Source organism: Martes martes (genome assembly GCF_963455335.1).
Source record: "Martes martes genome assembly, chromosome: 9".
Classification (NCBI taxonomy): Eukaryota; Metazoa; Chordata; class Mammalia; order Carnivora; family Mustelidae; genus Martes; species Martes martes.
Genome location: NC_137896.1, coordinates 22,657,046 through 22,680,150, shown reverse-complemented (window position 1 = coordinate 22,680,150; position 23,105 = coordinate 22,657,046). Strand labels below are relative to the sequence as shown.

The 23,105-nt window shown below is 54.3% G+C and overlaps 1 protein-coding gene across 2 annotated transcripts in view; it reads left to right on the top strand.

The window, feature by feature from the left end:
• CEP250 (centrosomal protein 250) overlaps window positions 1-22,563 on the top strand; it is a 50,925-nt gene extending 28,362 nt beyond the window's left edge. The window contains exons 19-33 of one of the 2 annotated variants that reach the window (XM_080812595.1): window positions 3,068-3,235; window positions 3,631-3,765; window positions 5,291-5,434; window positions 6,472-6,605; window positions 8,126-8,264; window positions 9,226-9,565; window positions 10,198-10,319; window positions 11,263-11,383; window positions 12,404-12,525; window positions 12,982-15,597; window positions 18,103-18,195; window positions 18,400-18,555; window positions 19,021-19,086; window positions 20,033-20,095; window positions 21,475-22,563. In XM_080812595.1, the coding sequence (XP_080668721.1) occupies window positions 3,068-3,235; window positions 3,631-3,765; window positions 5,291-5,434; window positions 6,472-6,605; window positions 8,126-8,264; window positions 9,226-9,565; window positions 10,198-10,319; window positions 11,263-11,383; window positions 12,404-12,525; window positions 12,982-15,597; window positions 18,103-18,195; window positions 18,400-18,555; window positions 19,021-19,086; window positions 20,033-20,095; window positions 21,475-21,738 (4,683 nt within the window). In that variant the 3' untranslated portion in view covers window positions 21,739-22,563. Of the gene's footprint in view, window positions 1-3,067; window positions 3,236-3,630; window positions 3,766-5,290; window positions 5,435-6,471; window positions 6,606-8,125; window positions 8,265-9,225; window positions 9,566-10,197; window positions 10,320-11,262; window positions 11,384-12,403; window positions 12,526-12,981; window positions 15,598-18,102; window positions 18,196-18,399; window positions 18,556-19,020; window positions 19,123-20,032; window positions 20,096-21,474 lie in introns of both variants that reach the window. The other variant, XM_080812594.1, reaches the window with a different exon arrangement.
• The last annotated feature ends 542 nt before the right edge of the window (window positions 22,564-23,105 follow it).

The following is a 23,105-nucleotide window of genomic DNA, read 5'->3' as shown; positions in this document are numbered from 1 at the left end:
CTTCTTATCCATTCATCTGTTGATGGACATCTAGGCTCTTTCCACAGTTTGGCTATTGTGGACATTGCTGCTATAAACATTCGGGTGCACGTGCCCCTTCGGAGCACCACGTTTGTATCTTTAGGATATATACCCAGGAGTGCAATTGCTGGGTCGTAGGGTAGCTCTATTTTCAGTTTTTTGAGGAACCTCCACACTGTTTTCCAGAGTGGTTGCACCAGCTTGCATTCCCACCAGCAGTGTAGGAGGGTTCCCCTCTCTCTGCATCCTCGCCAGCATCTGTCATTTCTTGACTTGTTAATTTTAGCCATTCTGACTGGTGTGAGGTGGTATCTCATTGTGGTTTTGATTTGTATTTCCCTGATGCCGAGTGATGTGGAGCATTTTTTCATGTGTCTGTTGGCCATCTGGATGTCTTCTTTGCAGAAATGTCTGTTCATGTCCTCTGCCCATTTCTTGACTGGATTATTTGTTCTTTGGGTATTGAGTTTGATAAGCTCTTTATAGATTTTGGATACTAGCCCTTTATCTGATATGTCGTTTGCAAATATCTTCTCCCATTCTGTCAGTTGTCTTTTGGTTTTGTTAACTGTTTCCTTTGCTGTGCAAAAGCTTTTGATCTTGATGAAATCCCAATAGTTCATTTTTGCCCTTGCTTCTGTTGCCTTTGGCGATGTTCCTAGGAAGAAGTTGCTGCAGTTGAGGTCAAAGAGTTGCTGCCTGCATTGTCCTCAAGGATTTTGATAGATTCCTTTCACACATTGAGGTCCTTCATCCATTTTGAGTCTATTTTCGTGTGTAGTGTAAGGAAATAGTCCAATTTCATTTTTCTGCATGTGGCTGTCCAATTTTCCCAGCACCATTTGTTGAAGAGGCTCTCTTTTTTCCATTGGATATTCTTTCCTGCTTTGTCGAAGATTAGTTGACCATAGAGTTGAGGGTCTATTTCTGGGCTCTCTATTCTGTTCCATTGGTCTATATGTCTGTTTTTGTGCCAGTACCATATTGTCTTGATGATGACAGCTTTGTAATAGAGCTTGAAGTCTGGAATTGTGATGCCACCGACTTTGGCTTTCTTTTTCAATATTCCTTTGGCTATTCAAGGTCTTTTCTGGTTCCATATATATTTTAGGATTATTTGTTCTATTTCTTTAAAAAAAAATGGATGGGATTTTGATAGGGATTGCATTAAATGTGTAGATTGCTTTAGGTAGAATAGACATTTTCACAATATTTGTTCTTCCAATCCATGAGCATGGAATATGTGGTTGACTTCTTTTTTTTTTTTTTTTTTTTTTTTTTTAATTTTTATTTGACAGAGAGAAGGATCACAAGTAGGCAGAGAGGCAGGCAGAGAGAGAGGGGGAAGCAGGCTCCCCACCGAGCAGAGAGCCCGATGTGGGGCTCGATCCCAGGACCCTGGAATCATGACCTGAGCCGAAGGCAGAGGCTTTAACCCACTGAGCCACCCAGGTGCCCCTGTGGTTGACTTCTTGAGGGAGATTTTTTTTTTGAACCCTGTGTAAAGATTGAAACAAACAAATGTTCTTATTGTTTCCTTTTGTGGGGTTTTTGTTTTGTTTTCTCTCCTACTTTCTCTCTGCTTTTCTTCCCCATTTGTCTCCTCTTTAATCTCTCAAGTTTATCCTTCTACTGAGGGCACCTTAGCCCAGAGATAGGCAAGGTTTTGGTAAAGGGCCACATACTAAGCTTTGTGGACCTTATGGTCTTTGTCGTAATTAACTCACCTCTGCTGTTGTAGTACAAAAGCAGCCATAGATAATATGTAACCAAATGAGCATGTTTATATTCAAATAAAACTTTAAGTGCAGACACTGAAACTTGAATTCCATATAATTTTCACATGTCACAAAGTCTTTTTTTTTTTTAACTTCTTTTTTATCATTAAAAATGTAAAAACTACTAATTGCTCACAGGCTGTACAGCAAAGGAGGCTGGCTAGATTTGGCCAACATGCCATAGTTTATTGACCTCGGTTAGCCCTTCAAGAGTGCAGCTTTATGTGGGAATCTTCTATTGGACTCCCCACCCTTGTCTTCTGTTTTCTTTTCCCCACATAGCATTAAGATGAATTTCAAGGTTATTAGGTATAGCAAAGGCCTCCAGAAGACAGACAGTTCTGTGCTCATTTACCTCTTTGGATCACAAGTCTTGGCTTTATTTTTGACTTCTCTGAAATTCCTGCTGGCTCAATATACATTGAAATGTATATTTAATATTTTATCCAGTATTTTTTGCCATTTTGCAGCTAGATTGTTCAGAGATCTTGTTTGTCAGATTTCTGGAAGTGGAAGTTGACTTGTATTTTGTGTGTATTTGTGATTCGACTTCTATTACAAGGCTGACTTGTTGGCAAGATGGCAGCCGAAGTTTGCTTCTTTGGGAGTTATGTGCCTAAAGTAGGGGAGAGTAGGCAGCAGAGAACCAATCTGCTTCCTCAGTTCATAGTCATAGCATCAACCGTGGTGTGGTTGGTTTAAAATGACAGATACTGGGGCACCTGGGTGGCCCAGTGGGTTAAAGCCTCTGCCTTCGGCTCAGGTCATGATCCCAGGGTCCTGGGATCAAGCCCCGCGTCGGGCTCTCTGCTCAGCGGGGAGCCTGCTTCCCTTCCTCTCTCTCTGCCTGCCTCTCTGCCTACTTGTGATCTCTATCTCTCTGTCCAATAAATAAATAAAATCTTTAAAAAAAATAAAGATTTTATTTATTTATTGGACAGACAGAGATCACAAGGCGCCCCAATAAAGAAATCGTAAAATAAAATAAAATGACAGATATTTGTAACTTGCATTAGGGAGAATTGCACTTTAGAAAACACTTTTTCATGTATCATTTGACTTTTTTTATAAATCTCATTTGAGTCTCATAAAATTTGATGAGATAGGTAAGGCAGGAGTTAGCAACCTCGCTTTATCGATGGGGAGACAGACCAAGGGAGGGCCCAAAGACTGTCAGCCGGGGAGGGTGGACCTTCTCTGCTCCAGCCCCCCTCATGCCTCTTCTCCTCACCCCCTGGGTTCTAACAGTGCTTCCTTCATGTAACCAGGAGAAGGAGCGCTCCTGGCACCAGCAAGAACTGGATAAGGCCCTGGAGAGCCTAAAGAGGGAGAAAACAGAGCTGGAAATGAAGCTGCAGGAACAGCAGGCAGAAGTGGAGGCCATCCGGAGGCAGAGGGAGAAAGAACGGGCAGAGGCAGAGAGCGCCCTCTGCCAGGTGGGAAGCTGGGGAGACTGGAGCTGCGATTCCCCCTACCTCTGACCACTTCCTTTTCCACTCCGGAGCGTGCTGCTGCAGGGGGCTTCCAGAAGAGAAGTACCTGCTCCCTTTGCTGCTAGTGAGCTGGACGACCCCTGAGTTAGCTGCAGGGCCTACGGCATGTCACACTTCCTGAGGGAGGGCCGATGCTCACCACATCCTGTCAGCTCACAAACCAGGGACAATCTTTGCACTTCCTGGTTCTTAACAAGCAGGTCCAGACCTTCTTTGGCCCTGGGTCCCCTCCCCATTTGCCGGAGGAGCCCTAGAGCAGCGGGAATGTGCTCGTGGCCTAGCAGGTGAGCACGGTGACCCCTGAGATGGCAAGCTCTCGCCTCCCTGCCCCTCCACAGATGCAGCTCGAAACAGAGAAGGAGAGGGTGTCCCTCCTGGAGACGCTGCTGCAGACCCAGAAGGAGCTGGCAGATGCCAGCCAACAGCTGGAGCGGCTGAGGCAGGACATGAAGGTTCAGAAGTTAAAGGAGCAGGTATGGAGGCTGGTCCTGGGCAGGGAGGCAAGGCGGCGCAGCCAGCCCTCTGGTGCTTCTGTGCACCTGGTCCGGGGCAAGGTGCCATCCCAGGACAACCATCAAGGTGCACTCAGCTGTGAACGTGACACACGTGGTCCCTGTCCTCAAAGAGCTCACGTTCTAGTGACGGAGCATACAAAAATGCGCAGATAGAGAATACATGAGATGATGGCGGGTGGGAAGGAGTGCTGCGAGGGAGACGGATAGGGTATAAGAAATGTCCAGAATGGGCAAAGCTACGGACAGAAAGCAGATGTGTAGTCGGGAGTGGGGATAGGAATAGAGAGGGTATAGGGGTGATAAAAATATTCTGAAATGTGGTGACATGTACAACTCTGAATATACTAAAAACCATCAAATCATATGCTTAGGGGCGCCTGGGTGGCTCAGTGGGTTAAAGCCTCTGCCTTCGGCCCAGGTCATGATCCCGCAATCCTGGGATCGAGCCCCGCATCGGGCTCTCTACTCAGCGGGGAGCCTGCTTCCTCCTCCCTCTCTGCCTGCCTCTCTGACTACTTGTAATCTCTATCAAATAAATAAATAAAATCTTTTTAAAAAAATCATATGCTTAAACGAGTGAATTGTATGATATGTGGACTATGTCTCAGTAAAGCCCGTTTATTTTTTTTTTTTAAGATTTATTTATTTGAGAGAGAGAGAGAGCATGCATGCACATGAGTTGAGGGGGGCAGGGCTGAGGAAGAGGGAGAAACAGCCTCCCCGCTGAGCAGGGAGCCTGATGCGGGGCTCAATCTCGGAACCCTGGGATCGTGACCTGAGCTGAAGGCAGCTGATTAACTGACAGAGCCACCCAGGTGCCCCTTAGTAAAGCCCTTTTTTAAAAAAGAAGAAGAAGAAGAAGCCAGCTATTTGAAGATCAGTTTTGGCAGGGGAAATAGCCATGGTCAGGACAGTGGGACAGAGAGAAAGGGCTTGAGGAGTTCCAGGACAGAAAGGAGGCAAAGTGGCCCCAGTGTGATAGGCTCAGGGGCGAGTGGAGAGGTAGGCAGGAGCCCTTGGTCAGCACGGGAGGAGCTTGGAATTTGTTCTAAGGGCAGTGGGAAACCATTGGATGGTGTTTAAAAAGCAGAGTGGGTCATGATTTACTACATGCATTTAAAAAAGTACTTTAGCTGCTGAATGGAGAAGTGTGTGCATGTTTGTGCATGTGCACACACATGTCAGGGGGTGGTTTGCGGAGTGGAAGTAGGGATTTGCCACGGGAGCCTGCTGCAGGGGTCTGGGTGACGAACTGCTACCAACTCAGGCACTGACGGGGTGAGCCAGCACGGTCTGTGGGGGAGGAGACAGTCTAGGAGGTGAGGGCCAAGGTGGCATCATGGAAACAGCATGGATTGCTGGGTCCTGCCTCAGCTTTTGCCACCAACCCATTTGAAAAGCCGGTATTTATATGACACAGACTTTAAGACACAGGCCCCAATGGGAGCTTTCTCCTGCTCACTGTCGTCTTCTCCCTTGGCAGGAGACCACCGAGATGCTGCAGACCCAGCTCCGGGAGGTGCGGCGGGAGCTGGAGCAGGCAGGCCAGCAGAGCAGAGACGACCTCGCTGCCCTCCGAGAAGAGTGCAGGGCCCTGCTACAGACGAAGATGGACCTGCAGGGACAGGTGCCTCCTTCTCTCTCCCAGCCCTATAGCCAGGCTGTCCCGATCCCTCTGCGCTAAAGGGGAGCCCTGGGGCTGCTTGGGAAGGAGAGGAAAATGGAAGGGCACTTAGAGCAGAGCACATGCCCTTGGAGCCCTGGGACAGTCACCTCTCCCTGTCGTGACCACAGAACTTAGATTTTCCCAGGCAGCCCCTGTGCCCTTCATTCTTCCCACCCTCCCCAGAGATCCAGTATTTTAATATTCCAAGTTGCTTTTCCTACTCTGATTGCTTTTCCTTCTCAGAATCCTATTATCAGCTGGTGTTCTGATTGTTGTTTTTTTTAAAGATTTTATTTATTTGACAGGGAGAGAGAGGGGGAGAGTACAAGCAGTGGGGAGTGGCAGGCAAAGGGAGAAGCAGGCTCCCCGCTGAGCAGGGAGTCCAATTCGGGGCTTGATCTCAGGACCCTGGGATCATGACCTGAGCCGAAGGCAGATGTTCAACTGACTGAGCCACCCAGGCACCCCTCTGATTGTTTATTTCAAAAAATACAATCACAGGGCGCTTGGGTGGCTCAGTCGTTAAGCGTCTGCCTTCGGCTCAGGTCATGATCCCAGGGTCCTGGGATCGAGCCCCACATCAGGCTCCCTGCTCGGTGGGAAGCCTGCTTCTCCCTTTCTCTCTGCTGCTCCCCCTCTTGTGTTCCCTCTCTTGCTGTGTCTCTCTCTGTCAAATAAATAAAAATCTTAAAAAAAAAAAAAATACAATCACTATACACTTGCCCATCCCTTTTTCACCTGCCTTTGAGTGGTTATATTCAGCCAAGATTTTGATTTGTGCCTGCCTTTACACAGCAGATGTGAGGCTGGGAGACCACAGCGAGGCCGGACGGTACAGAGAGAGGGGTGCTAAGAATAGTGTGTAAGCATTGGCAGAAACCCCCAGGGCACTGGAAATGGGCCAGTGGCTGTGACCCCAAAGGACCTGGAGCTCTGGTGAGAAGCCTCCCCACCCCACTGGGCCCCCTGCCCTTGGTCATCACGTGGTATCTTTCCAGGTGGAGGACTTGAAGTCTCGGCTGCTTTCCAGGGATGACTCCAGGAGGCTGGCGGAGCAGGAGGTTCAGGAGAAGCTGAGGGAGGCCCAGGAGTATAGCCGAATGCAGAAGGAGCTGGAGAGAGAGAAAGCCAGGTAGGTTCGACAGGCCGCGGAGCAGGCTTTGTCTGTCTAGCTACTGTGGTCACTGTGAGGTGGACAGCTCTTCCCTCAGGTACCCAGCTGCTCATGTCTCTAGCCCCGGCCTGTACACGTTAGGCACCAGGCACTGTGCCAGGGGCTGGGGACGGCCCCCTGCCTCAGCAGAATTTACCATTTTATGGGGAAGATGTTAATTAAGTGATCCCCCAGAGAAATCGGTGCAGGTTATGTTACATGGCATGGAGGGAAGAAGCAGGATGCTGAAGTCAAAATAGGGGGGTGGGGATGAACTTTTTTTTTTTTTAAGATTTTACTTATTTATTTGACAGACAGAGATCACAAGTAGGCAGAGAGAGAGAGGAGGAAGCAGGCTCCCTGCAGAGCAGAGAGCCCGATGCGAGGCTCAATCCCAAGACCCTGAGATCATGACCTGAGCCGAAGGCAGAGGCTTTAACCCACTGAGCCACCCAGGTGCCCCCGGGATGTACTTCAGATGAGGTTTCAGAGAAGGCCTTCCTTAGGGAGGTTGCATTTAAACTGATCACTGTGGAGGAACTGGAACCAGCCAGGCAAAGGGGTGAGGGAGAGCTCTGTGGTAGGAGGAGAAATCTCAGGGCCCAGAGACGGCTCAGAACTCAAGGTATTTGGGGACACCGGAAGCACTGCGTGACCAGAGCCTGGTGAATAAGACCCGGGTGCGGGATCTGGGCAAGTCTGTGTCATTGGGGATTTGTGGGCCATGGCCAGGAATGTGTAGTTTATTTTAAGTTTAGTAGGAAACCGCTGGAGGGTTTTAAGCAGGGAAGTCAGCACAATCCAGCTCAGGGTGTATCAGAAGAGGTAGTGATGGCAAGAAACCTCCAGGGTGAGTTAGGGCCATCCGGGTGAAGCATGGCGTGTCTTCTCGGTGACATAGGAGCTTGAAGCAGAACAAACCGTCTTGTTGAGGCAACCACGGGCAGCAAGACATGTTAGGAGACAAGTGCAGTTGTCTGCCTGAGAGATACTAATGCTGCACCAGGGTAGGGGGAGTGGGGAAGCGGAGTGGAGGAGGAGCTCAAGGGACGTTGAGGGAGTTGGAGTCCATTATATGTCATCACTGATTGGACTTAGGTGGGATAAAGGGAGAACTCTGATGTGGTCAAGGCTGCCAAGTTGGACCACCGGGTGGATAAAAGTGCCGTTCGCTGAGCTAGGGAACAGAGTAGGGGATGGCTGGGGGGAGGGGGGTGCAGAAAGGATGGGAAGAACCAGACACAGTGAATTTGAGCTGTTGCATAGATATCTCTGGAATCTGCCAGAGAAGAAGCTGAAGCTGAAAGGAGGTATCACGTGCTGGAAGTACCTGGGAGCACTCAGTTGGTGCTCAGTAAATGCTGGCTTCTGTTGTTATGCCGCCCTTGTGATCTCACTATTTCTCTCTGAAGGATTAATGCCATGTTTAGCACAGTCAGATGAGAAGGTAGTTCTTCATTCTCTGAGAGAATGACCTTAGTCCTCTGGCCTCTCTGCAGCCTGACTCAGTCGCTGATGGAAAAGGAACAGAAGCTCCTTGTTCTCCAAGAAGCTGAGTCTGTTCACCAGCGAGAGCTGAGCTCCCTGCGCCAGGACATGCAGGAGGCCCAGGGAGAGCGGAGAGAGCTCAGCACCCAGGTACTCCCCACGCCGCCCGCGGGCCCCGTTCCTCGGCAGAGGCCTGCTCCTGGAGTGGAGAAGCCGGTTGCTCAGGACCCTCCCGTAAAGAGGACCGTTCTCTTGTTCCGTATTACAGGGTGTGCTGGGATTGCAGCAGCCCCTCCTGCCAGGAGGGGCATGTCAGATTGGGCGGGGTGGGGGCTTGGGAACCTGACCCAGAGCTGAGGAGGCTCCCGTGAGGGTTCTGACAGCCCAGAACATGGTGCCCAAAGGGGCGGGGTCCCGCGGGCCTGGGTCGAGCGTGGCCGCATCTAACTGTGCTTGGTCAGCTTGGCGAGACACAGCAGCGGAACAGATCAGCCAGGCAGCACTGAGAAGACTTCAGGACTCCATCTGCTCACAACCAGGACCCCAGACCTTGGGCACAGAGGAAAGCAGGAACCAGGAGGGGAAGAGGGAGGTGGTCAGAACTGGAAGGGAGACTAGGGTAGAGAGGGACTGGGTCGGGTCATCGGTGCTGGCTTTGGCTCTCAGCAGTCCAGCTTGCAGGTTGCGTGAGCATCGGTTTCTTCATCCGTAAGATGAGGATGATCATTCTTAGCCATTAGGGGAACGTATGAAGTGTAAGAACACAGCAGACATTCTATAAATGGGAGCCGTTATTATCGTGACCGGTTTCATGTAGCTCAGTGTCAGGGTTTAGGCCGAGTTCTGATTGAAGCAGGGGGCTGGTGTGGCTGCCTGGGGGACTAGGACCACAGCCCATTTGCATCGCCTAGGTACATGTGACAGGAGTCAGTAGGCGGGCAGGTAGGTCGGATGGAGGGTAACACTCCTTCCAGAGCCCTCCTTACCCATTGGAGAGCTGAGCCTCCTGGCCCCGATGAAGGTGAGCCCAGGGCTTGATCGGGGTGAGGCCGGGGGTGTCGATCGAGGTATCCACTCCCTGCTCAGAGTGACAACATTGCCTCCCCGGCAGGTGGAATTCCTGAAGCAGGAGGCCAGGGAGAAGGAGGCGGACTTTCTGGCTCAGGAAGCGCAACTGCTGGAGGACCTGGAGGCAGCTCGGGTAACAGAGCAGCAGCTGCGAGCCTCCCTACGCGCCCTGGAAGCCAAGGCCGCCCAAGTCCAGCTCCGCCTGCGCGGTGCAGAGACCCGGCTGGCGGCGCTGGCGGCGGAGCAGCAGCCCGGGCACCAGGCCCAGGCCCAGCTGGCCAGCCTCTGCTCCGTTCTGCAGCAGGCCTTGGGGTTCGCCTATGATGGCAGGCCTGAGCTGCGTGGTGGGGGAGACTCTGCTTCCCTTTGGGGCCCTGAGCCAGGTAAGGCGGCCACGCAAGGACTCGGTCCTTTGGGCCAAAGCCACACCTGGCTCCCTGGAGGGAGAAGGCAGGGGGCCCCCAGTTCCTTAGGCAATATCACAGCAAGGTTAAGGCCACAGACTCTGGAATTAATACAGTCCTCTCTGAGCTTGATTTTTTGTTTCTTAGAGAGAGAGAGCATACATGTGTAAGCAGCGGAAGGGCAGAGAGAGAGGGAGAGAGGATCTTAAGCAGACTCCCCTCTGAGCACAGAGCCTGACTTGGGGCTTGATCTCACAACCCTGAGATCATGCCCTGAGCTGAAATCAAGAGTGGAACGTTTAACCAACTATGCCACCCAGGCGCCCCATCTCTAAGGATTTTTCTAAGGAGTTCCTGAGAGTACATAAGTCAAAGAGGTCACACAGTTCCTGGCGTTTAATAAATGCCTAACAGGTGACAGCTAGCATTATCTAGTGCCCGCCACAGCTCCTGGCACATAGGAATGCAGAAAGTGCCTGATGAATGATCTGCTCAGGAGGGGTTCTTTGGGGAGAGGAGGGATCTGTGGGAAGGCCAAGACTCTCTGGGGAGGTTTGGCTGTTTCCTTTCGTAGGGCAGCCAAGTGAGGAGCTGTTTCCTCATTTTTTCAGACCAGAATGGAGCTAGGCTCCTCTGTGAGAAAGGGCCCCTCCTGGCAGCCCTGTCAGCCGAGGCAGTGGCATCTGCCCTCCAGAAGCTTCACCAAGACCTGTGGAAGACTCAGCAGGCCCGGGTACGATGCCCTGTTCTTCCTTGAACTCTTCACTCCCCGGAAGAGGACGCATGAAGCAGTTTGAGCTGTTTTATTCCCAGCTTCGGATGAGTTCCATCCCTAGCCTTTCCTCACGGGGCAAGCATGAGCATAGCATTTGGTTTCCTGGGTCTGGGTTTCACTAGTCAGTTGGGGGCAAACCATGCCCGCCTCAGGGTTGTGAAGATAGAGCGAGTGAAGGATGTGAGGGGCTCTGAACTAGAGAAGCCTACACAGACGAGGGATATTGTTTTGTATGATTTTCCTCTCAGCTGTGAATTACTTGTTCTTGGTGCCGATCCCTCCAAGAACAACCAGACAAACGGACTGCTGAGATTTGAGGCTGCCATTTATAGGAACATTCCAGGCCTAAGGCTAAACTACATGTCCCATAAATTCCACCTCTCGGTGAACCTATCATTCAGTAAAAATTGAATGCCACCTCTGCTCCAGCCAGTGTGAGCTGACGGCTCGGAAAGGAGAAAGACCAATCTCCACCCTCGAGAAGGCTGAGGAAGGAAACTGCCTTCTAAAATAAGCAGAACTGATAGAATTCACCGGATCAGTTACAGATGCAAATGATAATGACAGGAGGAAGGGACAATTCATTCCTACTTGGGGAGGGTCACAGGGAAGGAAGAAGGGACCTTGGAGCTGAGCTTTGAAGTAAGAGTTTGGACAGAGGACAGGTGACCCCGGGCGAAGGCGCACAGGGGTTAGACAGGGATTCTAGGCTCCAGACCGTTGGAGCAGAGCCTTTCACGGCTCCAGGGAGAGATCTGGGAGCAGATCCGGGGCGGGGGGAGGGGGGCAGATCCCACAGAGGCTGAGAGGAAGGGGGGCTGGCACTTGCGTCCCGTCCCGGGCTGGGATAGCTTGGTGGGGGATGAGGAGGTTGGAGTCCAGTCTTGCCCTTCTTTCCCAGGACGACCTCAGGGAGCGGGCTCTGAAGCTGGAACAGCGTCTCGCTGATGCAGAGGCAGAGAAAAGTCAGGTCTGCACAGAATTACAGGATTTGCAGAGACAGCTCTCCCAGAACCAGGAAGGTAAGAAGCTCAAGGCAAGTGGGGAGATTTGGAGGGAAGTGAGAGGAGACACCGGAAGCCCAGAAGCAGTAGCCGCTCTTTGTTGCTCGCTCCCAACTGTGAGAAGCTACCTAGGAAACCTCTCCAAAGGGGTGATGACCCCTGTGAACGGTTTTTCTGCTTTGCTTGGCCTTTGAGGAATTCAGGGGGACAGGTTAGGTGAATTGAGAGAAGTTCCTGGCTGGGCTTCCACTTTCTCTGCCTGCGGATTAAAAAACAGGCAACCTAGAGCCAGGACTGTGAGAATGTTATAAAATTCTGTGTCTTTTGTCATTTATCTGTGTTACTTGTTTTTGTCATCTCCAGCTGTGTCATCAAAATTATTGACCTTTGACAGCAGAGGGATTATGGGCTTGTTCAGGAGACACCGAAGTGGGGGGGCCTGGGGAGAATGCCCCCCGGCACGGCCAACGGCGTGGGTGGTGACTACTTGGAAAAGAAAGGAGGGGGCGAGTCTTGGGGGCCAGGGCTCTGTGGTAGAAGAGAAGAGGACAACTTGGGGAGGGGGGGTCAGGTCTTGAAAGTATCCCAGAGGGCTCCCTGAGAGCCACACACACAGAGCTGGTGGGTTTTGCAGAAATGGGGGACAGCCCGTAGAGCGACAGTGGTCTCTGGGAACCTCTGCAAACCATAGAATTAGAGACTAGAAAGGACCTCCAGCATCTTTGGTCCCCCCCCCGACCCTTGGATCTGGAATCCAGGGCTGGAGATCACTACATGGTGAGGGTGAGGTAGTGTTGGGAGGAGAGTCAGGCAAGTGCCGGCACCGGGCGGCAGCTACGGATGCAAGTGTGGGAGCCGCAGGGGCCCAGACAAACCCGGACCAGCTGGCTGATGGGTGACGTGGCTGTGAGACTGGACGTAATTCTCTCCTTCCTCGCCTTCTTCCCCTTTGATTCTGTTCCTCCCCCTCCATCTGCCTCTGTGTCCCTCTCTTCCTTCACCCTGGGCCTCGCTGTACCACCTCCCCTCTTCCCAAAGAGAAATGCCAGTGGGAAGGAAAGCAGAACTTGCTGGAATCCGAGCTGACAGAACTGCAGGAAACCGTGACGTCTCTGCAGAGTCGTCTGCGGCAAGCAGAGCTGCAGGGACAGGAGGCCCAGGTGAGGTGGGCCTGGTCGGGGGCAGGGACTTTCTTCAGGAGGAGTCCTTGGGGGCCAGGCTGAAGCTCCAAACCCACCTGGGCCTGTGGTCATGCCCCATCCACATGCCCAGCGTCCTTGAGCAAGGGGCTCAGTTTTCCCTGGCTGTCTCCTTGAGGTCCATTAGGAAGGCCCTGGTCAGTTTTCCTGAAAGGAGGCTGAAATATTTGTCCCCTGCCCTGAAGGACCAGAGTCTGGGATGGCTCATTTGTTTCAGGCTCTCTCCTCTGGGCCTAGCAGAGCCCTGGAATTCGGTAAGGACAATCTTTTACTAGATCAGCTTAAGTGGAAGGCACCAGTTCTCTTTGTCCCTCCTTGCTGGTGCTGGGGCTGCAGGGAAAGGAGACGAAGGGCCTGCACTGGGCAGATGGTATCCGGAAAGTGTAGCCTAAGGTGGTTTTTCATCTTCTTTTCCAGAAGGAGCGAGAGCTCCTGCAGGCAGCCAAGGAGAACCTGACGGCCCAGGTGGACCGTCTGCAGGCGTCTGTGGCAGAAGCCAGGGCTCAGGCCAGTGCTGCCGGGGCTCTGGAGGAGGACCTGAGAACCACTCGCTCGGCCCTGAAACTCAAGAGCGAGGAAGCGGAGACCGAGCGTGAGCGAGCCCAGGCTCTGCAGGAGCAGGGCGAGCTGACAGTGGCCCAGTGGAAGGCTCTGCAGGAAAATTTAGCTATCCTGACCCAGGCCCTCTCTGAAAAAGAAGGGGAGGTGGAGGCTCTGCGGGGAAGCATCCAGGAGCTGGAGAAACAACGGGAGATGCAGAAGGTTGCTTTGGACGCCCTGTCTCTGGACCTGGAGAAGAGGAGCCAGGAGGTGGACGCGCAACACGAGCAGATCCAGGAGCTGGAGAAGTGCAGGTCTGTCTTAGAGCATCTGCCCCTGGCTGTCCAGGAGCGGGAGCAGAAGTTGGCCGTGCAGAGGGAGCAAATCAAAGAGCTCGAGAAGGCTCGAGAGACCCAGAGGAGCATCTTGGAGCATCAGCTTCTCGAACTTGAGAAGAAGGCCCAAGTGATAGAGTCCCAGAAAGGACAGATTCAGGATCTGAAGAAGCAGCTGGTCACTCTGGAGTGCCTCGCCCTGGAACTGGAGGAAAACCATCACCAAATGGAGTGCCAGCAAAAGGCCATCGAGGAGCTGGAGGGCCAGAGGGAGATGCAGAGGGTGGCCCTCACCCACCTGACACTGGACCTGGAGGAGAGGAGCCAGGAGCTGCAGGCCCAGAGCAGCCAGATCGACGAGCTGGAGAGCCACGGCACCCTTCTGGCGAGAGAACTCCAGGACAAGGACCAGGAGCTGAAGTGCCAGCGAGAGCAGATTGAGGAGCTACAGAGGCAGAAAGAGCGTCTGGCTCAGGACCTGGAGAGGCGGGACCAGGACGTGCTGCTCCAGAGGGAGAGGATTCGGGCCTTAGAAGACCAGAGGACGCTGCAGACCAAGATGCTGGAGGAGGACCTGGGCCAGATCAAGCTGTCATTGAGGGAGCGAGGCCGGGAGCTGGCCTCCCAGAGGCCACCCTTGCAGGAGCAGGCGGAGGAAGGGAAGAGCCCGAGTAAAGCCCAGCGCGGGAGCCTCGAGCACCTGAAGCTGATCCTGCGTGATAAGGAGAAGGAGGTGGAATGCCAGCAGGAGCGTCTGCACGAGCTGAGGGAGCATAAGGACCAGCTGGAGCAACAGCTCCAGGGCCTGCACAGGAAGGTGGGGGAGAGCAGCCTGCTCTTGAGCCAGCGAGAGCAGGAGCTAGTGGTCCTGCAGCGGCACCTGCAGGAGGCCAGGGAACGGGGAGAGCTCAAAGAGCAGGCACTGCAGGCTCACCTGGAGGAGGCGCAGAGAGCCCTGGCTCAGAGGGACCAGGAGCTCGAGGCCCTGCGGCACCAGCAGCAGCAGGCGCGGGCACAGGAGGAGACGGCAAAGGAGCAGGCGAGCGCGCTGCAGGGCACCGTGGAACGGGCCCGCGTGCAGCTGCAGGAGCGCCAGGGAGAGCTCGAGGAGCACAGGGAGCACGTACGAAGGCTCCAGGAGGAGCTGGCCGTGGAGGGACAGCGTGGGCAGGCTCTGGAGGAAGTGTTGGCTGACCTCAGGGCCGAGTCTCGGGAGCAGGAGGAGGCTCTGCTGGCCCTCCGGCAACAGTGCGCCGAGCGGGCCCAGGAGCACGAGACAGAGGTCACGGGCCTTCGGGACCGCCTGCTGCGGGCAGAGGCCGCACTCAAGGACCGGGACCAGGAGCTGGAGGCCCTGCAGGCGGCCAGCCTGTTCTCCGAGCAGCGGGAGGAGACAGCCCGGGAGCAGGCCGAGGCTCTGCAGGAGGCCCTGAGCAAGGCTCAGGCCGCCCTGCAGGAGAAGGAGCAGCGGCTGCTGGGGCAGGCAGAACTGAGCCGCAGCCTGGAGGCCAGCACAGCCACCTTGCAGGCCGCCCTGGACTCCTGCCAGGCACAGGCCCGGCAGCTGGAGGACGCCCTGCGGAGGCGGGAAGGCGAGATCCAGGACCGGGATCTCCGGCACCAGGAGGCCGTGCAGCAGCTCCAGCGGGCACTGGCCCAGAGGGACGAGGAGCTGAGCTATCAGAAGAGGCAGGGGCAGCTGCTAGAGCAGTCTGTGGCCCGGAGGGCCCGAGAAGATGCCCTCCCAGGGAACCAGGGTCCGGAGCGGGAGAGAGAAGAGGAAGAGGTGCGGGGCCTCCGTGAAAGCCTAAGGGAGTTGCAGCTGACTCTAGCCCAAAAGGAAGAGGAGATCGTGGGGCTGAGGGAGGCCCAGCAAAGGAAGAATCTGGAGGACTCAGCCCACAGCTACGCAGCCTCCCCAGCGGAGGAGCCCCTTACAAAGCTTGGCGCTGCCGGGCCCCGGCTGCAGCAGGAGCTGGAGCGACTGCAGGTAGCGCTGAGGCAGACGGAGGCCCGGGAGATAGAGTGGAGGGAGAAGGCCCAGGACTTGGCGCTGTCCCTTGCCCAGAGCAAGGCGAGCGTCAGCAGCCTGCAGGAGGTAGCCATGTTCCTGCAGGCCTCTGTTCTGGAGCGGGACTCGGAGCAGCAGAAGCTGCAGGTGAGTCACTCCACGGGTGGTAACGGCTAGGGAGCAGAGCCTGACATCTGGCTGAGCTCAGAGGCTCCCTGCCACCCCGGGCTTGTGACACCTCAGGATGCAAGAGGGCGGAGATCGATGGAATCCAGGGTATTGTGCTCATCTGGGAGGATATGGAGAGACGCCCACAGTTCCATAGAGCTTATGGTCTAGCGGATAAGCACTTGGAATGCAGTGTCTAGTTCAAGTCAGAGCCTCGTTAGGGAAGTTCGTCGTGCTCTTGAGCACACAGAGGACACCCAGCTGGCCTCTCCTAGTGGTAAATCCTAGAAGGCTTCCCAGTCAAAGCAGAGTTTCAGATTAGATCTGAAGGAACCAGTAAGGAATTAGCCAAGCACAGGTTGGGGAGGAGGTTTCTGGGGAAGAGGAAAGAGGAAGGAGAGCATGGAGCAGCCGTACAAGACTTAAGGCTGAATGGGACGTAGAGGGGCAATTGGCCACAGAAGACAAGGCAGCGAGGGCCCCATCATTCAGGGCTTCGGAGTCATGTCGAAGAGCTGGATGACCAGTGGGATCTGGATGAAGTGTTTGGGGCAGTGGGGGAGGGTGACACATCCAATGTCACAGTAGATCTGGGGAGACCGACAAGGAGGTGGTCCTCGAAGTCGTGGGACAAATGATGACCGAAGACAGGAAGGGTGGACGGTGACACGGGGCGGGGGCAGCCTAGAAGCTCACAGGACCTCTGGCAGCTGACTGGCTAAGAAACAGGGGAGTAAAGAAAGGGCAGAAGGAAACCAAACCCCCCAGGTTTCTGCTCAAAGGCAGGTTTCGGGAATGCTGTGGAATGGCAGTGGAACGAGGTGCCTGTGGGACCTGTAGGGGGTGAGGTCCAGGAAGCAGGTCTGTGAAGTGATCTGAAGTTGAAGGGTGAGGCTAGGGATAGACTTGGGGTCCTCAGCAGTTAAGGATAAGTGAACTCTTCTAGGTGGAATATCGAATGAGAAGGGAAGTGGACTTTAGGGTGTAGCATTCAACTTCAAGGTCAGGGGCCATGTCTTAGTCCCCTTTGCTGCCCCAGCACTGGCCACAAGGCCTGCAACAGAGCAGACAGTCAGGAAAGCAAGGTTGACCGTTGGCCATAGAGAGGCATTGCCTCTTTTGCCAAGAACAACCAGCCCATTTTTTCCAGGAAATTGACCCCACATCTTGGGGCCTTGACCAGGGCTGAGCCCCAGAGAACCCCTCCCATCCTCTCAGACACAGCGCTGCAAGGACTTACCTTCTGGGGGCAATATGCTGAGAAGGGGATCCAAGTGTGAACTTTGGAGTCAAGTTCCTGGGTTTGCAATACCATCCTACAGTTTATGGGCTGTGTGACCCCAGATAAGTGCCTTCACTTCTCTGATTTTTGGGGCAATAGCAATACCAGCCCTGTAGGGCCATCTTGAATATGTAAAGAGATAAGCATTTGATAAGTAGAATCTTTTCCTATCTTTAGGCTCGTTCTTACAGTAACAGAACAAGTAAAGTCCGTTGCTGGACAGGAGGTTGCTGAGCAGTATTGTAGCTCCGGTCAGCATCCCCCTGCATTGGCCCCCGCCCAAACACTCGAGAATATCTTTCAGATACAGCCCTTCATCCCACTGCCGTCATTTCTTCTTTTAAGCATTTTCCATGCTGAGAAGTTGGAATTATCTCGTTTATAGCTCAGAGAGGCCAAGTAACTTGTCCAAGGTCATATGGCCAGTCAGTGGATCTAGGGAGATCTAGGGAGTCTGACTCTAGAACGCAGCCTGTTTGCTGAACTCCCCCTGTGAGACATACGGTGCCTAGAAAATATCTAGCCTGAGGTCCTCACTTATCAGGAGGGATTGAACCCCAGAAGCCTGATCTATGCTTCATGGAACATGTGGTCATTTTACAAATGAGGAAATTAGGTTTTGGAGAGAGCTCATATCTTGACCCAGGTCATAGAGCCAGTAAGTAGCAACAGAATACCCCACTCTGTGTGTCCCCAGAGTCCATGCTTGCTTTCTTTCTTTCTTTTTTTTAATATTTTATTTATTTCACAGGTAGAGATCACAAGTAGGCAGAGAAGCAGACAGAGAGAGGAGGAAGCAGGCTCCCTGCTGAGCAGAGGGAGCCCGATGCGGGGCTCGATCCCAGGGTCCTGGGATCATGACCTGAGTAGAAGGCAGAGGCTTTAACCCCTTGAACCACCCAGGCGCCCCCCATGCTCTTTCTACAACACCTCAGTGCTCCAGGTTGCTGCTTAATTTATGCAAGATCTCAAGCCAGGTTTTAGTCCTAGCCCACCATATAACTTTGAATAGACCCCTCTCCACTTCTTTGCTTTGTCCATCTGTAAATAAAGATTCTGCCCTAGAATAGCTCAGAGGCTCCAGGAACAATAAGACTATAACCTGTTGAGAGAATTCAGTGGTTTTGATGAGGATGGAAGGTAGCGTGGGGCTGGATAGGAGGTTGTCATCGTGTGATTTGCTCCACACCTCGATATCCCAGGATGAGTTGGAGCTCACCAGGCAAGCTCTGGAGAAGGAGCGGCTCCTGAGCCCCGGCTCAACCAGCAGAGCGGAACGGGGACCCAGAGAAGAGGTAGGTGCACAGCTGGAAGAGGTGAGCTGGGGGCGTGGTAGGAACCGATGGCCAGAAGGAAGCTCCTTTCCAGGGGCTTGTTCCCCTCCTTTGGGAATTGGGTCCCTGAAGCTCAGACCTGCCACGCTGGTCCGTTTGCCCTCTGTCTGTTCCCCCATCGGTCTAAGGGGCTGGCCAGGTGAGAGTCCCCGGGATGTCCCGCAGGTGCCCGGAGTAGAGGCTGAGCCTGGTCTCGGGACAGAGGAGAAGCAGCTCTGGGGACAGAGGCTGGAACACCTCCAGCGAGCAGTGGCACAGCTGGAGATTGACCGGAGCAGGCTGCAGCACCACAATGTCCAGCTGCGGGCTGCCTTGGAGCAGGTGAGTCCTTTCTCGTGTCCTCAGCGTCCTCATCTGGGGCTCAGCACACCGGTATCTCGCTTCTCACGGAGCCCCCGGAGCAGAGTGATCAGCTGTAGCCCAGGGGCCATATCCAGCCTGCTGCCTCTTGCTGAAAAGCAGTGTTCATGCGAACACCAGCATAGTGGAGTCAAATAGTTGGGCCAGAGATCTGACGGCCTGCAAAGCCCAAAATACTACAGAAAGCATTTGCTAAGCCCGGCCAGAAGGCCTGAGAGGCGGGCCCTACCTCTTCTGCCCCAGCAGCACCTCTCTGCTCCCAGGGCTGCCCTGGCCCGCACTCTCCTCACCCCTTCTCGAGGTTGCTGTCCCCTGCTCACCCCTACACCCACAGCCGCACCCACGCCAGCCTCCTCTCGCGGGAGGCAGTTCTGCTCCCGCCCCAGAGCCAAGCCGAGCCCTGACTTTTCACCTGCATCTCGGCAGGTGGAGCGAGAGCGCAGGAAGATGAAGAGGGACTCCATGCGCGCATTGAAGACGGGCGTCCTGGAGGTCAGGGAAGCCACAGCTTCGTCCCCCACACAGCAGGTTTGCAGGGGGACACGGCCACGTGAGCTGCTCCGGGGAGCCCCTCCGGGCTGGCTTCTGCACAGCTCAGTCTGTCCCTGACTCAGGAAGGAGGCCCATCTTCGTGGGTGGGGATGGAGTCACGGCTCGCAGCCCTACCTTCTCAGGAGCTCAAAAAGCCTTCCCTGATGTGTAACCTCCCCGCTTGCAGACCAGGGCCTCGGGCTCATCTAGGAGTGGGGCTCATCAGGTTTCTGGTCAGAATCCCGGGCGAGTGGGTGTCGGGTGGTACTTGCCAGACCCTGACATGCCCATGAGCCTTATAGCAGCTTCATGGGCCTCTCGGAGCTCCTCCCTTATAGGACTGAATCTTCGAGGTTAGAATCCATGGGATTTCCTGGGACTAGACTCCCTTTTTGGGGTAAGGAACTGGGGGAAGACTCCCCATACCAGGACTCTTCTAGCTGAGTTATGCCCATCCATAAACAGTGCTGTGGCCTGTCGGGAAGAGACTGCTTCTGCTAGCTGAGCGTCTCCCAGCTCTCCATCCCCCTTCCTTTATGAAAGCTTCCCAAGGGCAGGCACCTCATCTTCCTTTCTGCACCCCTAGTTCACGGCCCAGGGCTGCCACAAGGCAGACGCATGTTATACTTCTGTAAATTAAAAGGTGACTTCAAGAAGCCAATGCCATCCAAACCTTTTGGATGTTCAGCATCAGGTCTCTGGGGGGGTGTCATCCACTAGGCTGGCTTGGGCCCTCCCAGGCTTGCTTGCCCAATGGTCATGGTGCCCCATGGAGTCCAGTCTGGGTTCTGTCACATAGCTCTTGCCTTGGCCCCCAGGATTGGGATGAGCTGGCTAAAGATGCCTTTTTCAGAACCCCCAGGGCAGGAAGGCCTATTCCAGTAGGAATGGTATTTGTCTTCCGTAGGATGGAAGAGGAGGACAGAAGGGCTCCTCAGATGCCAAGCACGTGGCCGAACTGCAGAAAGAGGTATGTTCTGGAAGGATCAGCTTTCTAAGCCCCCTTTCCCTCCTTTGCCATCAGGCAACAAAGCATGAGTGTCTGCTGTGTGCCTGACCCTTTGTGCCCCTCCAGCAGGGAGACGGGAAATCGTTCCTCCCTCAGAGGAACTATTGCCTCTGTGTGAGAGGCAAGAAGAGCCCAGTCCCAACTCAACCTCCCATCTGCTTAGGGTAGGAGGAGGGAAGAAAGCATGCTCCAGACCCCAGACCGCCAGGTTCCTAGCTAGGAAGGAGAAGGAGAAGAAAGAGGGCTGAGGGGCAGCCCGAAGATTCTAGGAGGACAGAGGAAAGCAAACAACAAGCATCCCAGCCTCCTCTGCCCTCACATGCACCCGTGCCGGCCGGACTGTTGCCAGCACACCAGGCAGAATAGCCACCAGCACCAAGATCCACACCTCAGAGCGCAGCTCCAGCTGCCACGCCCCAGAAAGCCAGGATCAAGTGCCTTCTTGCCTCCCAGGCCTCACCTGAAGGCTCACCCTGTCTCTCAAGGCCCCAGAGTAGTAAGAACCGTGGCATTTTTATTTCTGAGCCTGTTTCAGGAACTAATAGTCACTACCAGCAGAGCCTGACCATACGACTAGACTCAGCTATTAGTTGGAATTCACACGAAGCAGTCCCAAGATGGGGCCCAGGCTGGGGTGAGGCAACAGAGGCACCCAGGTGAGAATTTAAGGAGATGTTCACTGGTGACCTGGAGTCCCTCCTTAAATTCCACACCCCAGGGGCGTCTCTGCCTCACCCTAGTCCTGGCGCTGCCCTGAGCTCCCCATAAGCACCTCCTGGTGCTGTGTACTCATCGGAGAAACAAGGGTTCATCAGTGATTCCCAGCCCTGGCTGCACCTGAGAACCACCTGGGGAGCTTTGAAAAAACACTGACGCCCAGGCCTCAGCACCATCTGATTAAGTCAGAGTATTTATCAAGAGTCTCCAGGGTAGAGCGTACTGCAGTGATGATAAAATACTCTGGATCTCAATCGGGATAGCGGTTACGCACACGCGCGTGTGTGATCAAACTCATCACAACGTGTTCTTAAAATCCCGGCATTTTATTACATGCAAATGATCCCTCAATAAAACGGATGAGTAGTTTTGTTGTTGCTGTTGTTTGTAAGGTCCCTATCTGAGTCTCCTACAGAGCCAGGATTGAGGAGCCCTGGATTTCCCATCACTCCCAAGGGCCCTTGCCCCAGACACCCTAGAGCCTGATCCTGAGATCGGCGTGCCGTAGTTGATTCAAATGCTCTCTCCCAGGAGCCCCAGGAGCGGAGCAGGAAGACCTGGGGCCGCTTCAAGGCCCTTAATTACTCTTTCCCTCTTGGTCCCCTCCCCCTCCACCGACGCAGGTGGCCCTGCTACGAGCCCAGCTGGCCTTGGAGCGGAAGCAGAAGCAGGACTACATCGCTCGCTCGGTGCAGACCAGCCGTGAGCTGGCGGGCCTGCACCACAGCCTCTCCCACTCTCTGCTGGCTGTGGCCCAGGCCCCTGAGGCCACCGTCCTGGAAGCCGAGACCCGCAAGCTGGACGAGTCCCTGACTCAAAGTCTGACGTCCCCAGGACCAGTCCCGCTGTGCCCCAGCCCCAGCACTACCCAGGCCATCTCCAGGTAGCAGCCACAGCCGGGGCAGGATCCAGGCCAGCCTGGGACTGCATGGACAGACAGCTGGCTGTCATGGCCCAGGAGGAGGGAAGGAAGCCCACAAGGCTGGGAGCAGGCCCCGGCTCCCATGGGAGTGAGGCAAGTCACAGCTGCCCGTAGCCCACAGAGTCACCTACAGAAGCATCCGCTGCCTCTTGTCTCAAGTGTGTTGTCCCAGCACCTCCCCGCCAACAATAAACCCCGCGTCTCTGCGTTTGTTCTCTGCCGCTGTCTCCACTTTGTCACTGGGTGGCCGCAGCACAGTGGGGCATCTGTGAAGGAAGAATTTGCCGCAGATTCCTGTCAGGCGGCTTGAGTTCGTTGTCTGCCTGCATTCTGACAGAGAAGGCTTGTGGCAGACGCACCAAGACAAAGCCCCTGTCCACAGGGAGCTTGAGTCCAGTTGGCGAGAACACGGATGAGTCACAGCTCTGTGTGCTGACCAGAAGTGCATAGAAATTCCGGGGACCGAGGAAGGAAGGCTTGAGCTGGCCGTTGAAGGATGGCACAGTCAGGCGGGGTTGCTAGGCCTGCTGGTGAGGTCGGTGGGCCTGTGGCGGAGCATGCTAGGGCCGAGGGTGGATGGGGAAGGAGGGGGATGATAGAGAGGCTTAGAATCTAGATTTGAGGGACGCCTTGGTGGCTCAGTTGGTTAAGCAGCTGCCTTGGGCTCAGGTCATGATCCCAGCGTCCTGGGATCGAGTCCCACATCGGGCTCCTTGCTCGGCGGGGAGCCTACTTCTCCCTCTGCCTCTGCCTACCACTCTGTCTGCCTGTGCTCACTCACGCTCTCTCTAACAAATAAATAAATTAAAAAAAAAAAAAAGAATCTATATTTGAACTCACGGAGGATGAGGAACTATCATATGTTCTTAAGTTCTAGGGCTTTGGAAACACTGAGTTGACCTTTGGCTAGTCGGTCTCTTGAGTTCAGACACTCCCCTTCTGCTCTGGGTGAATGCCCCCGGCTTCCCTTCCCGGGCATACCAGCTGGGACCAACTCTGGTCCCCCATAGTCCAACCACGTGTCAAGCCAGTAAAGAGGCTGGACGATGGCAGAATTCGCCACTTATGGCCTGACCCTGGTGGAGGCACCCTGGACTAAACCCCATTCACTGGCTAAGACTTACAATTGGCAACTTCTTCGAAGCCTAAGAGAACAGTTTTCTTTAAAGAAGCTGGGCTTGGCCTTCTTCTGGCCCTTCAATTGTAATCTGGAATTCCTTTTTCTAAGCCTGAGGATGGGGCTAAGGCCGAGTTAAAAATGTGGGGGTTTGGGGCGCCTGGGTGGCTCAGTGGGTTAAAGCCTCTGCCTTCGGCTCAGGTCATGATCCCAGG